This window comes from Schistocerca cancellata, chromosome 2, assembly GCF_023864275.1.
Source record: "Schistocerca cancellata isolate TAMUIC-IGC-003103 chromosome 2, iqSchCanc2.1, whole genome shotgun sequence".
NCBI classification, from domain to species: Eukaryota; Metazoa; Arthropoda; class Insecta; order Orthoptera; family Acrididae; genus Schistocerca; species Schistocerca cancellata.
In genome coordinates, this window is record NC_064627.1 from 697,816,398 (window position 1) to 697,832,259 (window position 15,862).

A 15,862-nucleotide genomic window follows, 5' to 3' on the forward strand; every position below is an offset into this window, starting at 1 on the left:
CCAAAAACAAAGATGATGTGACTTACCAAATGAAAGTGCTGGCAGGTCGACAGACACATAAACGAACACAAACATACACAAAAAATTCAAGCTTTCGCAACAAACTGTTGCCTCATCAGGAAAGAGGGAAGGAGATGGAAAGACGAAAGGATGTGGGTTTTAAGGGAGAGGGTAAGGAGTCATTCCAGTCCCGGGAGCGGAAAGACTTACCTTAGGGGGAAAAAAGGATGGGTATACACTCGCGCACACACACATATCCATCCACACATATACAGACACAAGCAGACATATATATATATATATATATATATATATATATATATATATATATATATATATGGACAAACGAACACAAACATACACACAAAATTCAAGCTTTCGCAACAAACTGTTGCCTCATCAGGAAAGAGGGAAGGAGAGGGAAAGACGAAAGGATGTGGGTTTTAAGGGAGAGGGTAAGGAGTCATTCCAGTCCCGGGAGCGGAAAGACTTACCTTAGGGGGAAAAAAGGACGGGTACACACTCGCACACACACACATATCCATCCACACATATATGTCTGTATATGTGTGGATGGATATGTGTGTGTGTGCGAGTGTGTACCCGTCCTTTTTTCCCCCTAAGGTAAGTCTTTCCGCTCCCGGGACTGGAATGACTCCTTACCCTCTCCCTTAAAACCCACATCCTTTTGTCTTTCCCTCTCCTTCCCTCTTTCCTGATGAGGCAACAGTTTGTTGTAAAAGCTTGAATTTTGTGTGTATGTTTGTGTTCGTTTGTGTGTCTGTCGACCTGCCAGCACTTTCATTTGGTAAGTCACATCGTCTTTGTTTATATATATATATATATATATATATATAAACAAAGATGATGTGACTTACCAAACAAAAATGCTGGCAGGTTGATAGACACACAAACAAACACAAACATACACACAAAATTCAAGCTTTCATAACCAATGGTTGCTTCATCGGAAAAGAGGGAATGTCTGCCTGTGTCTGTGTATGTGCGGATGGATATGTGTGTGTGTGCGAGTGTATACCTGTCCTTTTTTCCCCCTAAGGTAAGTCTTTCTGCTCCCGGGATTGGAATGACTCCTTACCCTCTCCCTTAAAACCCACATCCTTTCGTCTTTCCCTCTCCTTCCCTCTTTCCCGATGAAGCAACCATTGGTCGCGAAAGCTTGAATTTTGTGTGTATGTTTGTGTTTGTTTGTGTGTCTATCGACCTGCCAGTGTTTTTGTTTGGTAAGTCACATCATCTTTGTTTTTAGATATATTTTTCCCACGTGGAATGTTTCCCTCTATATATATATATATATATATATATATTTAAAAACAAAGATGATGTGACTTACCAAATGAAAGTGCTGGCAGGTCGACAGACACACAAACAAACACAAACATACACACAAAATCCAAGCTTTCGCAACCAACGGTTGCCTCGTCAGGAAAGAGGGAAGGAGAAGGAAAGACAAAAGGATATGGGTTTTAAGGGAGAGGGTAAGGAGTCATTCCAATCCCGGGAGCGGAAAGACTTACCTTAGGGGGAAAAAAGGACAGGTATACACTCGCACACACACACACATATCCATCCACACATACACAGACACAAGCAGACATTTGTAAATGTAAAATTTGTAAATTTGGCCTTTACAAATGTCTGCTTGTGTCTGTGTATGTGTGGATGGATATGTGTGTGTGTGTGCGAGTGTATACCTGTCCTTTTTTCCCCCTAAGGTAAGTCTTTCCACTCCCGGGATTGGAATGACTCCTTACCCTCTCCCTTAAAACCCATATCCTTTTGTCTTTCCTTCTCCTTCCCTCTTTCCTGACGAGGCAACCGTTGGTTGCGAAAGCTTGGATTTTGTGTGTATGTTTGTGTTTGTTTGTGTGTCTGTCGACCTGCCAGCACTTTCATTTGGTAAGTCACATCATCTTTGTTTTTAAATATATTTTTCCTTCGTGGAATGTTTCCTTCTATTATAACCGTATATATATATATATATATATATATATATGAACATACAAGCACCACTCGTAGACACGTGATAACCATCTCTAGCCACTGAGCCCTGCAGTCCAGTCTCAGAGGTCATGTGTGCGTGTGTGCGCGTGTGCACGTGTGTGTGTGTGTGTGTGTGCACGTGTGTGTGTGTGTGTGTGTGTGTGTGTGTATGAATTGTGCCTGTGTGAATGTGTTTGTATGTTTTCTACTTTAGAAGAAAGTCTTTTGGCCCAAAGTTTAAATTCTGTGTGCCTGTCTTTTTGTTGTGCTTGGCTCTCAAATAATCATCTCCTCTATAGGGTAGGTATTGATCTACACTTTTCATGATATTGTTCTTATTCCATTCTGGATTTTCAATTGGTTGAGGTATATAGGGTGTTTTATGTATATCTTAAATTTCTGAGGCTGAGAGTAAGTGGAACTATGGACACTGTGGAAAGTGCCTGGTGTGTGGTTCCACAGCCTGAACCTTTGAAAGAAATCACCAGAATACACAATAACATGTATATGTGAAGCATTTTCAGCTAAACCATAAGTTACATAAAATAAAAGTGATGTATTTGCCCATAACATTGTACAACATTTGTATATTTCTTATACAGGGTGTTTCAAACATACTTTTACAAAGTTTAGGGACATTTTCCTTACATCTAAACAAGTAAAAAGTTAATATAAACATATGGCTGAAAATCCTTCATTTTTGAGTTATTAATGAAAGTTTGCAATTTAGGTAATTGGGGCTCATCAACACACACACTCATGAAAATACTTGAAATGTGCTCCTCTTGTTTCTAAAGAAGCATGTTATCATTGAATCATAAACTGCCACATCCTTTCAAATGTTCACTGATAGTTTTGAATTGTTTCGTAGACTTCGATGACACATCAATGAAAGTTTCTGCATCCAGGTGGTCTGTTGCATAGACCAACTGTTTAAGATGCCCCCAGAGACAATAATCCAAATTCTTGATATATGGGGAACATACAGCCCATGGAACTAGTCCTCCTGTACCTATCCATCAGTCATGGTAGATACTAGCCAATTCATCCTGAACACTGAGACTGAAATGTGCTAGAACTTCATCACACACACAAATCACATGTTTCTTGTCATTTACAGGGGCATATTTTTTAGTAGGTCTTGGAGGATGTTCTGAATAAAGTCACTCATATGATGTGCTGGGAGAATGTATAGTCCTACCAGACAATAAGCTACAATTCCAGCCCACAGAATAATCTTAATCTCATGCTGATATTGTAGCCTGTACTGTAGCATGATGATTAAGATTGGTCCATATGTCTTGGTTGTGAATATTCATTATTCCATCTCTTCCCAACCTTGCATTGTCTGAAAACAAAACTGAAGAGACAAGACAATAGCTTGGCAGTGTTTGCAACAAACCATTGGCAAAACATCTGTTTTGGTGGGCAATTGGCAGCCATAAGCCACTGCACACATTGAGAATGATACTGATACAGGAGTTTGCTTGTGAATTATCACCCATGATGAATTTGGAGATGTACATCTATATCTGGATCTACATCTACACTATTACTCTGTAATTCATTGTTAATTACCTGGCAGAGGGGTCATCAAACCACCTTCAAGCTGTTTCTCTACTGTTCCACTCTACAATGGCATGTAGAAGAAATGAGCACTTAAATCTTTCAGTGCAAGCTCTGATTTCTCTTATTTTTTATGATGATCATTTCTCTCAATGTAGGTGGGTGCCAATAAAATATTTTTGCATTCAGAGGAGAAATTTAGTGATTGAAGTTTCATGAGAAAATCTTGACACAGTGAAAAATGCCTTTGTTTTAATAATTGCTATTCCTGTTTATGTATCATGTTCCTGGCACTCTCTCCTATTTTGTGATGATACAAAATGAGCTGCCCTTCTATGAATTTTTTTGATGTCCTTCATCAGCCCCAACTGATGCAGATGCCACACTGTACAGCAGTGCTCCAGAAGAGGATGGACAAGTGTGGTGTAACCAGTCTCTTTTAGTAGACCTGTTGGACTTTTTAAGTGTTCTGCCAATAAATCACAGTCTTTGATTTGCCTTCCCCACAATGTTATCTATGCGATCATTCCAATGTACCCCAATATTCATAATTGTGATCCCTAATTACTTAGTTGAATTTACAGCATTTATAGATTTGTGTGGTTTATTTTGTAACTGAAATTTAGCGGATTTCTTTTAATATTCATGTGAATGACTTCACACTTTTCATTATTTAGAGACATTTCCCATTTTTTTCACTATACAGATATCTTGCCTAAATCATTTTGTGATTGGTTTTGCTCATCTGATGACCTTAGAAGACAGTAAATGACATCTGCAAACAATTTAAGAGGAGTGCTCAGATTGTCTCGTATGCCGTTTATGTATATCAGGAACAGCAGAGGGCCTATAACACTTGCTTGGGGAATGCCAGATGTTACATTTGTTTTACTTGATGGTTTTCTGTCAGTTAGTATGAACTGTGACCTTTCTGACAGGAAATCATGAATCCAGTCACACAACTGATGTGATACTACAAGGCCACACAATTTGATTAGAAGTTGCTTGTCAGAAACAGTGTCAAAAGCGTTCTGGAAATCCAAAAATAAAGAATCAACTTGACATCCCCTGTCAATAGCACTCATTATTTATTGTGTTTCACAAAAACAATATTTTCTGAATTCATGCTGACTATCTGTCAATAAATCATTTTCTTTGAGGTAAGTCATAATGTTTGAACACAGTATATATTTCAAAATCCTAATGAAAATTGACATTAGTGATATGGATCTGTAATTCTGTGGATTACTTCTATTTCCTTTTTTGGGTATTGGTGAGAGTTGTGATCCTTAAGTAAGGACCTTTTGTTGAGTGAGTGGTTGTATATAACTGCTGAGTATGGCACTATTTTTTCAGAATACTCTGAAAGGAACCTGAATGGCATACAACTTATTAAGTGAGTTTAGCTGCTTCATTACAACACAGATATCTATTTCTAAGTTACTCATGTTGGCAGCTGTTCTAGATTCAAATTCTGGAAAATTTATTTGGTCTTCTTTTGTGAAGGAGTTTAGGAAATCTGTGTTTAGTAACTCTGCTGTAGTGACACTGTCGTTAGTGACATCACATATTACTGCACAGAGAAAGTACTGATTGTATGTTGCTGCATGCCAGGGCCACTTGTCTTGTGCTGATACCTGTCTCTTCTTCGACAGCCCATAGAACATACTCTTCCTGGTAAAACACACAAGGGGGATGTAGTCTCTTTCAATCATTAGCTTGTGGTGTTATGGATCCTGTCTTGGCAGCGTGATGGTACACAGCACCAAAGGTTGGATGACATGGCTGTCTTCAGACTGGAAACATCACCCAATAAAGCTGTGCAGTTTTGTGTACATTTCCATGAGCATGGCTGTACACACACACACACACACACACACACACACACAAATGCAAACAAACACGTATCTGCCTCCTCACGAAATGAATAACCTCCCACGTCTGAGCAGTGCACTTTCAGTTAACTCACTACCTGTAGTACATGTACATAATTGACCCATTGAAGACAGATGCATGAGGAATGTAAACAAGTTTCCCTGGCAAACAGAACACCATTTAGGTTAGAATGAGGCAAACAGGTGCATAGGTAAGTGCAGTTGTTGGGGTGTACTTGGAAATGCATAGTATGTCAACTTTCATTATAACTAAAAGACAGAGGATTTTCAGACATACATTTATATGAACTTTTTTCCTTGTTCAGGTGCAAGAAACATGTCCCCAAAGTTTTTAAAAGCATTTTTGAAATATTCTGTATAATGATGATAACCAGCAAAAGTTCTGATAGCATTCACATCTGAGAAGTTCTAATTGTCACATTATTTAAATTATCATTATTTATTATAGTTTTGAAAAATGTTTAAGTTATCTGCCACTAAATTACTCAGTCAGCTATTTATTAATACCTGTGCATATAACTCAATGCAGGGTGATGAAATACAGCAAGCTGGAACCACCCATCTGTTCTTATTGCACAAAAACTAATAATTTTTTTCTGTATTCATTAGTCCATGTTTGATAAAGTTACCTAGGCAGTGTACATGTAATATATGCATAGTATTTTAAAACATTAACTAGAATGAGTATCATTTGCATTTATGATTCAGTCTCTTTATAATGTGTTGATTCTCATGCGGTAGATAGTTTTCGAGGAAAACTAGTTTTTTTAAAAAATAGGGATAACTAAACTTCTTAACACAACACTCAAGAGTAAATTTCTAGTGAACTAATTACCAGCTCTGTTCACACTGACACCACTCTTAGGAAGACTGACATACTGACTTCCCCATAAAAAGTATTTTGATTTATCTTAGACCATTGCAGATTTTGTCTACGTGCTTATTAGATTCTGACCTTTACCATTATACTTTTGTCAACATGTTTTATGTGCACCAGATTACATACTTCACTGATTAAGTAGGCCATTAATTAAGATTTTTTCATACTTCACCATAGTTTTCAGTACAGCACTTGTACTTATAAATGGGGTTTTCCCAATGAGAATACATAAAATGGTTTCATTAACTTTTCTAATTCACTTAACCCACAATATATTCCATAAACTAAATTACTCTTAATACTTATAGAATATCCAACTTAGCAAATTATAATCTTCCAGTTTTCAAATGATTACATAGTTTTTGAAACCAAAATATGTTCAAATGCCAATTATTAAATAGTTAGACACCAACCACAATTTTCTGTCTGGACCAGCTAACATTAGCACAACACCTATGAGAGATATGAAGAAATCATGGTTAGCCCAAGTTTTGCTTATTGTGTAGTTCACATTTAATATTTCTATTAGGTATTGTGACAGTGTATATTTGATCAGCAGGTACGCATGGAGTATTTGATGTACTTTTATAAAGCAGTGACTATGTCAATTCTTTTGAATTGATTGATGGTATTTACTTCTGATTGGTATTGTGTTTTATGCAGTTAATGTTCATTCATCTCAGTGGCTGTCACAAAAACTTGAGTTTGCACACTGTTTATGTAACATACAGTCTCTATGTCCTGTTAATACCATGTCTAAAAGGATTGTGACTTAAGGCAGTGATTATGTTGTTAATGCCACATCTGTGCATAGTGAAATGGACATGTGGAGCTATCGGCTTGCATAAAAACATGTGTTGTGAACTAGATTTGGTCATCATTTCTGTATCCATGTGTAGCTAGATATGAGTGCATGCATCAGAACCCAGGAGAAAAATAGGTGATGCTGCAAGGCAGAAGAGCTACCTGCAGAAGCAAACACATCACCAAATGATAGTCAAGCTAAGCACTACTGCCTCATAGTGGAGGAGACACAGGCTAGGACAACTCCAAAGCAACCTACACAACAATAAGACACAAAGCAGATCCTTCACCACAATGATGTTAACAGGCCAAGAGCAAAGGGAGATACAACCCGAATCATAACCAGAGGGAAAGACCATGTGCCAAGTGAGGTTGTTATTTAATAGTCTGCAGTAGAGTGATGATAGTAACTGACAGTATCAGACGGGAGTACTCAACTGATTGACTGTTCACATGGTGGTAGTATTTTACTACTTACATCATGAGATAGGTGGCATGCTCATTATGCAAGTGCATTTATGCCCTCTGATGGTCATCTATGTCCATCTCATCTAGCAAGCATTCAACTTCCAGGGAGCCCCATATGAGAATCGCAATGTTTGTAATGGCAATAAATGTGGAAAACAGACATGTCACTTGGAAATCTATGTAGTGAACATCATTTACACAATTCCTAGAAATCAATTTCCAAATATTCTACAAGGCTTTATGACTAAGACTCTGACATCTTAATGGATAGTGCAGGTAGACACCTTTGCAAGTGGTTACCCAAGCAAAAGTGAAAGCTGAAATTTGCATACAAAAGAAACTGAATAAAGAACAGGGCAGGACAAAACAATTATTTATTCTGAAGATTGGTGTAGTATGAATATTATATAAAACTCATAATTGGACATCTCTGGAATTCAGAAACAAAGCACATAATAATTACTTGCCACTTCTTGCATAATTTGGCAGAATATTTGAACTAGGAGATATGTATTTCAGTAAACATTAATGTTCATAACTTAGCCAAACACTGCAAAATCCCAGATGAAAAAGTAACAAAATATATTAGGATAGATTGCTACTCGCCATATATAAGAGGCATCATAAAGCAGACAAGCACATTTAAAACTAGACTGAGATGTCAGACAAAGCTCTTCATCATATTTCAGAAAATACACAAAATTCCCCCCCCCCCCCCCCCCCCCCCCCCACACACACACACACACTTGGCGACTGTTATCTCCAGGCACTGAGGTCCAATTGCACCTTGAGACAACTGTGGCCATGAGTGTGTGAGTTGTGTGTGTGCTTCTAAATCAAATGAAGGACTTTGCACAGTAGCTTAGTCTACTTTTAAATGTGCCTGACTGCCACTCATGGTCATCAGTGTCTTCTATACAAGATGAGTAGCAGTCTATCCCAATCCATACTGATGTTAATGTTCATAGCTTTTTTGGTGTAATGACAGTTTATATTGTTCTCTAAAATTAGTTGAAATAGTAAAAATGCTCAGTATGAAGTAGTATGTGGCAGATCATAATTTTTTAGTCAGTTACTAACAAGAAATGCATGAAATTGCCAATGGCAGACCAAGGATCTGAGATCTAAGGTGCAGCTGCACTTTCCCTACCCTGCTTTGCTGGACAAGCACTTGGAAATGGTATAAAATAAAATAGTTGATGCAGAAAATTTCACAGATAGTCAGAGGTGCTGAACAGCACTTACCTTCAAGAGGTGTTACTCCCAGTACTGCACACAGAAAGTCTTAAAATTGAAACCAGTTTTTACGTTCTATAAGTGTATATTTTGTTCAGAATTTGCAAATATCTATGTGTATACATGAATGACAATAAATAACTTATTTAAAAAATTCTATTGTGAAATACCTTTCTCCCATTTTTTTACTTGAATCCTCTGCAGACACTGTCTGTAAAGCCAGTGCTTTCTGTGCCTTCAACAGAAATGGTGTTACCCATTGGAATGATATCATTGATATAAGACCAATTTTATCCACAGGCAGTCGCTCAGCAACCCTGGACAACAGATCAGAAATGATTTTTAAAATGTGAGATTAGTTGTTATTCTATTTTTAATAATTCTGGCTAGGGTCCAGAATATTAACATTCAATTTTATTGTTGACCTTAATCAAAACTGGACATCACACACATACACAACATGTAGTATTTTACTATACACCGATCAGCCAGAATATTATGATCACTGACTTGCTATTGACATAAACCCATTCAGGCAATAGTAGCATTACATGACAAGGAATGATTGCTATTGAGACACATGCATGGTGCATGTGGTACCAGTGACTGTGCTGTCTGTATGTAGAATGGGGAAAGCACACGATCTATCTGAGTTTGATCAAGGGCAGATTATGATGGCCCGGAGGCTCGGCATGAGCATTTTGGAAACTGCACAACTTTTTGGGTGTTTGAGGAGTCCTGTGGGGAGTGTATTCAACACTAGGCAAAACCAAGGCAAACAACATCCAGACCTCATGGTCTTGGGCGGCTACCCCTCGTAACAGATATCGGATGTCAGTAGGCTGGATAGACTGGTAAAACAGAACAGTTGGTGAACTGTGGTGGAACTAAGATCATACTTTAATGCTAGGCAGAGTACAAGTGTGTCTGAACACACAATGTGCCAAACACTCCTAACGATGGGCCTCTGCAGCCGGCAGCCCATTGTGCCAATGTTAACACCACGACATTGGCAACTACAGTTGAAACGGGCATGTGACCATTGGCACTGGACATTGGCATAATGGCAGAGCACTGCATGGTCTGATGAATCCTGACATCTTCTTCATACACCAATGGGAGGGCACAAATCCTTCCTCTTCCAGGGGGACAGCTTCTTTTCTGTACTGTGGGATGGAGACAAGCTGGTGGTGGCTCCATTATGCTCTGGGAAACAATTACATGGGCATCCATGGGTCCATTGGAGCTCATGCAAGACACCATGACAGCCAAGGCATATCATACACTGGTTACAGTCTACATACACCCCTTCATGGCAGTGGCATTTATCAACAAGATAATGTGCCATGTCACAAGGCCAAGAGTGTGATGGAGTGTTTTCAGGAGCACAGTGGCAAGTTCCAATTGATGTGCTGGCCCCCCATCTCACCAGATTGGAACTCAATCAAACATATCTGGGATATGATTGAACATGGTGTCAGAGCTCATAATCCCACTCCCCAGAATTTATCGGAATTAGGTGACTTGCACATGCAGATGTGGAGCCAACTCCCTCCTGCAGCCTACCAAGGCCTCACTGCTTCCATGCCATGATGCATTGCGACTGTTATCCATAAAAAAAGTGGACAAACCAGCTATTAGGTAGGTGGACATAATGTTCTGGTTGATCAGCGTATGTTGTGTGTCTGAAGTTGAAAAGCCCAAATTGTTATCACACATTTATTTATTTCGATTATTGATAAAAAGTAACACACCCTACCAAAATGCAACTCCCAGACTGCAGTACAGTGTGGTAAGTAATGACAGACTGGCTGTGCATGTGATTTGAATTCATAAATTATGTGTGCAGTTCCTTACAAGCTGACTTCTCTGAACCTTTGAACAAATCTTTGTCCTTTGGTACTTTTTTATTAATTTTTTAGACTCCTTGTAAGTTCTCCTACTAAACGTGCAGGCAAATGACCACTGTAAAATTTTCACACTTTCAGGTAAATTGTTAACCTCCAAACTGAAAAAGGAATGCAAGAAACAGGAATTTGTGGAAAGTGGTGAAAACTTTCATGAACAATTAAATTAAAGACATCTTTCTAGTAGCATGAAGCACTTCCTTTTGCACTAACTAAAACAGTGATATATTTTACATGGGCACTAGGAAGAGCTGGGGGTTTTGAAAATAATTAATTTTGAGGTACAATGATATACAAATTCAGTATGAAATCACCAGTTTCTACAGTTACCAGCCACCTTCAGATCAACAAGGCAAATAAGATTGAATGTTAGAAGAGAAGTTATACAGGTTACAGCAAAATTAATATGCAGTAAAATACCACTGTAATGATTGAATCCTGAAAGGTTGCCAAACAAATGAATATTAACAACAAAGATTAGCTACATGTCTTGTAACTTAGATAGAGATATACAGGGCAAGCAGCTTTTGCCAATCCATTAAGACATCATATGCATGGAGAAACTGCTGATTTCATGCTCACTGATGAGAATTTGAAGGTAAAAAGCAACACTGTCATGTCCTGTCTGTAAGCAAACAACCCAAATGTCATATATGGAGGCAATCAAACATTAATTAAGGCAGAGTTGCAAAGTTTGACTGGATTTACCTCTGGACTAGGGTTATTGGTTTCCATCATACATTTGTCTACATGTGCCTAAGTCTGTATGTCACTTTCACTGTGACAAGTACTTGAACCGAAGGGTTTGATTAGAGCAACATAATCTGGCACTTCTGTGGTTCATGGTCTTTAGTACCATAGGTTACTGTGAATACCCAAATATTAACAAAGTTATAGGCTGGGTTGGTCATTTTTTGTGGTAATTGACTGCAGAATATAGTAAGCATCATCTATAGTCAACACTCACTAAAGTTTTAAATTAGTGCCCATGCACTTCTGCAAGTTCATTGTTAACATGTGAAGAAGGAGACCAGTCAGGAAATCCACAGTCTCATTTCCCTATCATATCTATATCTACCTCTCATTTCGCTCTTATACATAGCTGCTTATGTACCAAGAAATGGATGACCTCAAATCTCATGTCATCTCTAATCTGAGCGAGAGCTAAGTAAATAAGTTGCAAAATACACCCCATTATGGCACCTAAAATACATGTCAGGTCTGAGGTCCAGGCTTCAATTCCTGGCTGAGTGCCTTTACTAAGAAGTAAGATGCCTCAGAGTACAAAAGACAGGACTTCCTCCTAAAAGAGCTTGAGGGGCAGGAGTGAAGCAAGGAAGAATCAGAAGTCACCATCCCACAGCACAGAATTGTGAGCAGCCTACGGCAGTAAACAAGATAGAACGCCTTTCATAGCAATTGTGACAGTCGAGGTTAGGGCCACCAACACTTGAATCAGTGGCACACACTTGCTGACTACACCAAATTTGGACATTGCACTTGCACAAGATGCCAGCACAGTGCCTCTGCCTGACCGACAAATGCGGTGGGTGAATCACAATATAGCATGGAAACAAAGTCTATGGCTGTGAGAAAGGATGAAAAAAATATGCATTAAGTGGTGCAACCTTATTCAGTGTCCTAGACTGCGCCAAAGGATGCACTCAGATCCCAGTAGCACAGGCAGTCATACTGAAGACAGCCACAATCATCCCATCCATTTTAGACGAGAGTATTTCATGATATTCTGCCTCTAAAATGTCACATAGACCTGCCAAAGGTTTATAGACTACATATTACAAAGTCTCTCCTTTTGCTTTGTGTATCTGGATGATATTCTGGTTTCCTCAGCCTTGCCAGAACAACATCAAAAGCATCTAACTGAGGTGTTTCAAAATAACTGCATGAAATTTACACTTTATTTTCAATGGACACCAAGCCAAGACTGAGCATTCCAGCAAGGCATGCATATACTTGTTTAGGAGTGGGGGTAGCACTGATCACAATAGTCTGACCAACAGCTGTACAAATCATTTTTCTATGTCTCCAACACTTTCAAGGCCTTTCTTTTGGGATTACCCTTGTACAATATTGAGTTTCAATAGAGTAGCTGAAAAATCACAAAAATATTAATTTAAAAAGAAAGCTAAACCACTAGTAGTTTCTTAGATCTACATTTCTTTCCACTGCCTTACAATAACCTATTTGATATTTATATTACCTTGGCTTCTTTCTTATTGGTATCAAACTCCGAAAAGATGCAGAATATCGTTTGAAGGCTGATCTGTGAGTGTATGTCGTTTCCAGTGTGGCTGTAGGAGCCATGAGAGTAATGCTTGATGAATCATGACTATCTGTTTCTCTGACCCTGCAACACAAGCATCACTCATTAACTTCTTAGAACTAATTATCACATATAAAAGTTGCAACTTATCAATTTTTTTATTTTTGTCTTGTATATTGCCTTATGATATAAACATTTTAAATTCAGATTCACAGGAATGAAGTGTTCTGTTTCAAAATTTGTTGAAACAATAAGAAAGTGTAAATTTTATGAACTCTTATATTTCTAAGAAATACTATTTAAAAACAAGTATCTGTGAAAAGTGGGAAGTTTGTAACACTGATTATAAATCAACTTAATAATTTTGTACTTAATAATTATAATGCGAAGGAAAAATCTCTTCTCTTTGCCTGTGAATCAGCTTTTATGATGAACTTAAGTGGAAGTATATTCATATAAATGAACTGGTAGTGAACTTACCATAAACAGTCATAAGTCCATATCTTCCATGTAGTTGAAATCTTACAAAAATCTATTACAATGAAGGTTCTCCTGGCAAATAACAGATTTAATTTCAGTGTTAGTAGACTACATAGAGAGAAAATGTCTCTTAACTGTTGACTTCAGAAAGCACTTATTCATTTTCCTATTGCAGAGTCCTGCTACACATTTCAGTATCAAACATCACAATCTAAAACTCTACAAACAAATCTGTGGATTGGCACCAATCTATACTAACCTATTTATGGGGTATCTACAGAAATCCTTCCTAATCATCCAGAATCCCAAAGCCCTCACATGGTTCAGATTCATTGAGGACAACTTTATGGTCTGGATCAAATGAGACGACATCCTATCCACACTTCTCCAGAGCCCCAACTCCTCTCTTATTTGCTTTGCTTTGCTTGGGCCTTCTCAGCCTAACAAACTACTTTCCTTGATGTTGACCTCCAACTAAAGGATGGCTACATCAGTACCTCTGTCCACATCAAATGTACCAACCACCAACAATACTTCCACTTCGGCAGCTGCCACCCATTTCATTCTATACAGCACAGCCATGCTTGACTGTCACATCTTTATTGATGAATAGCACCTTTCCAAATACACCAAGGGTTTCACTGAGCATTCACAGACTGAAATTACCCTCCTATCCTTGTTCAGGAAGAGATCTCCCATGTCTTGTCTCACCAGTCACCTGCCATCCCCCACATATCCACCATTCAGCCACAAAGGAGCTCTCCTTTCATGACTCAGTACCACTCTGGACTGCAGCAACTAAATCACATTCTCTAGCAGGGTTTTGATTATGTCTCATCCCACCCTGAAATGAGAATATCTTCCCCACCCCTTCCACAATGGTATTCCACTGCCCACACAAAATACACAATATCTTTGTCTGTTCCTACTTCACCCTTGCTTCCAACTCCTTGCCTCGTGGCTCATATCCATGCAACAGACTGAGATGCAAGACCTGCACCATATGTCCTCCCATATCATCCCCTAGAGTCCTGCAACTAACATCTCCTAACTTATCAAATGCAGGGCCATCTGTTAGAGCAGCCATGTGATTTACAAACTTAGCTGCAACCAATGGATTGTGATCTACATTGGTATGACTACTGACAAACTCTCTGCCAAGCCACACTGTTGCCAAGACACAAGTGGCTGAAAGTGTCACCCAAAGTGGTGTGCTTTGTAGTCTGTGCCATCTAAATTCTTCCCACAAATAACAACTTTTCTGAATAAATCCCCCCCCCCCCCCCCAAAAAAAGTGATGCACTTTGCAGTCTGTGCCATCTAAATTCTTCTCACAAACAACTGATTTTGATTAGCCTCTGTCCTCCACCTGCCTATCCACTTGCCAATTCCCAGTACAGTACACATAAAATGTGGTGACAGAAGTCTTAGGATGCTCCTAATATTGTGTCAGACCAGTGTAGTGCAGCAACTTGACTTAGTATGGACTCAACAAGTCACTGGAAATCCCCTGTAGATATATTGAGCCATGCTGCCTATATATATATCCATAATTGCAACAGTATTACCAGTGAAGGATTTTGTGCATGAACTGACCTCTCGATTATGTCCGACAAATTTTCAGAATGTTCAATGGGATTCATGTGAGGTGATCTAGGTGGCCGCATCATTCAGTACAATTGTTCAGAATGTTCTTCAAGCCAGTCATGAACAACTGTGGTCTGGTAACATGATGCACTGTCATCCATAAAAATTCCATCATTATTTGGGAACAGGAAGTTCATTCGTGAATGGTTGCAAGTGGTGTCCAAGTAGCTGACATAACCATTTCCATTCCATGATCAGTTTCATTTGATGTAAACACAGCGTACACCTTTATGGAGCCCCCATCAGCTTGTGCAGTGTCTTGTTGACAACTTGGGTCCATGGCTTTTTGGGGTCTGTGCCACACTCAAACCCTACCATCAGATCTTATGACCTCAAATTGGGACTCAACTGACCTAGCCACGGTTTAACAGTCACCTAGGGTCCAACCAAAATGGTCATGAGCCCAGGAGAAGAGCTGCAGCAATGTCATGCTTGTAGGAAAGACACTCGCATCGGTCATCTGATGCCACAGCCCCTTAATTCCAAATTTAGACCCATTGTCCTAAGAGATATGTTCATTATCTGTTCCACATTTATTTCTGTGGTTATTTCATGCAGTGTTGCTTGTCTGTTAGCACTGATAACTCTATGCAAATGCCACTGATCTGAGTCATTAAGTGAAGGCCATCAGTAACTGCATTGTCCGTGGTGAGAGATAATGCCTGAAATTTGGTATTCTCAGCACACTCTT

The 15,862-nt window shown here is 38.8% G+C and overlaps 1 protein-coding gene across 1 annotated transcript in view; it reads right to left on the reverse strand.

Moving 5' to 3' along the window:
* LOC126162473 (ATP-binding cassette sub-family C member 12-like) overlaps positions 1-15,862 on the reverse strand; it is a 516,794-nt gene that overhangs the window by 473,403 nt on the left and 27,529 nt on the right. Inside the window, exons 3-4 of the mRNA XM_049919007.1 lie at positions 12,982-13,128; positions 9,024-9,170 (exon numbers count right to left, since the gene is read on the reverse strand). Coding sequence (XP_049774964.1) covers positions 9,024-9,170; positions 12,982-13,128 — 294 coding nt within the window. The remainder of the gene's footprint in view (positions 1-9,023; positions 9,171-12,981; positions 13,129-15,862) is intronic.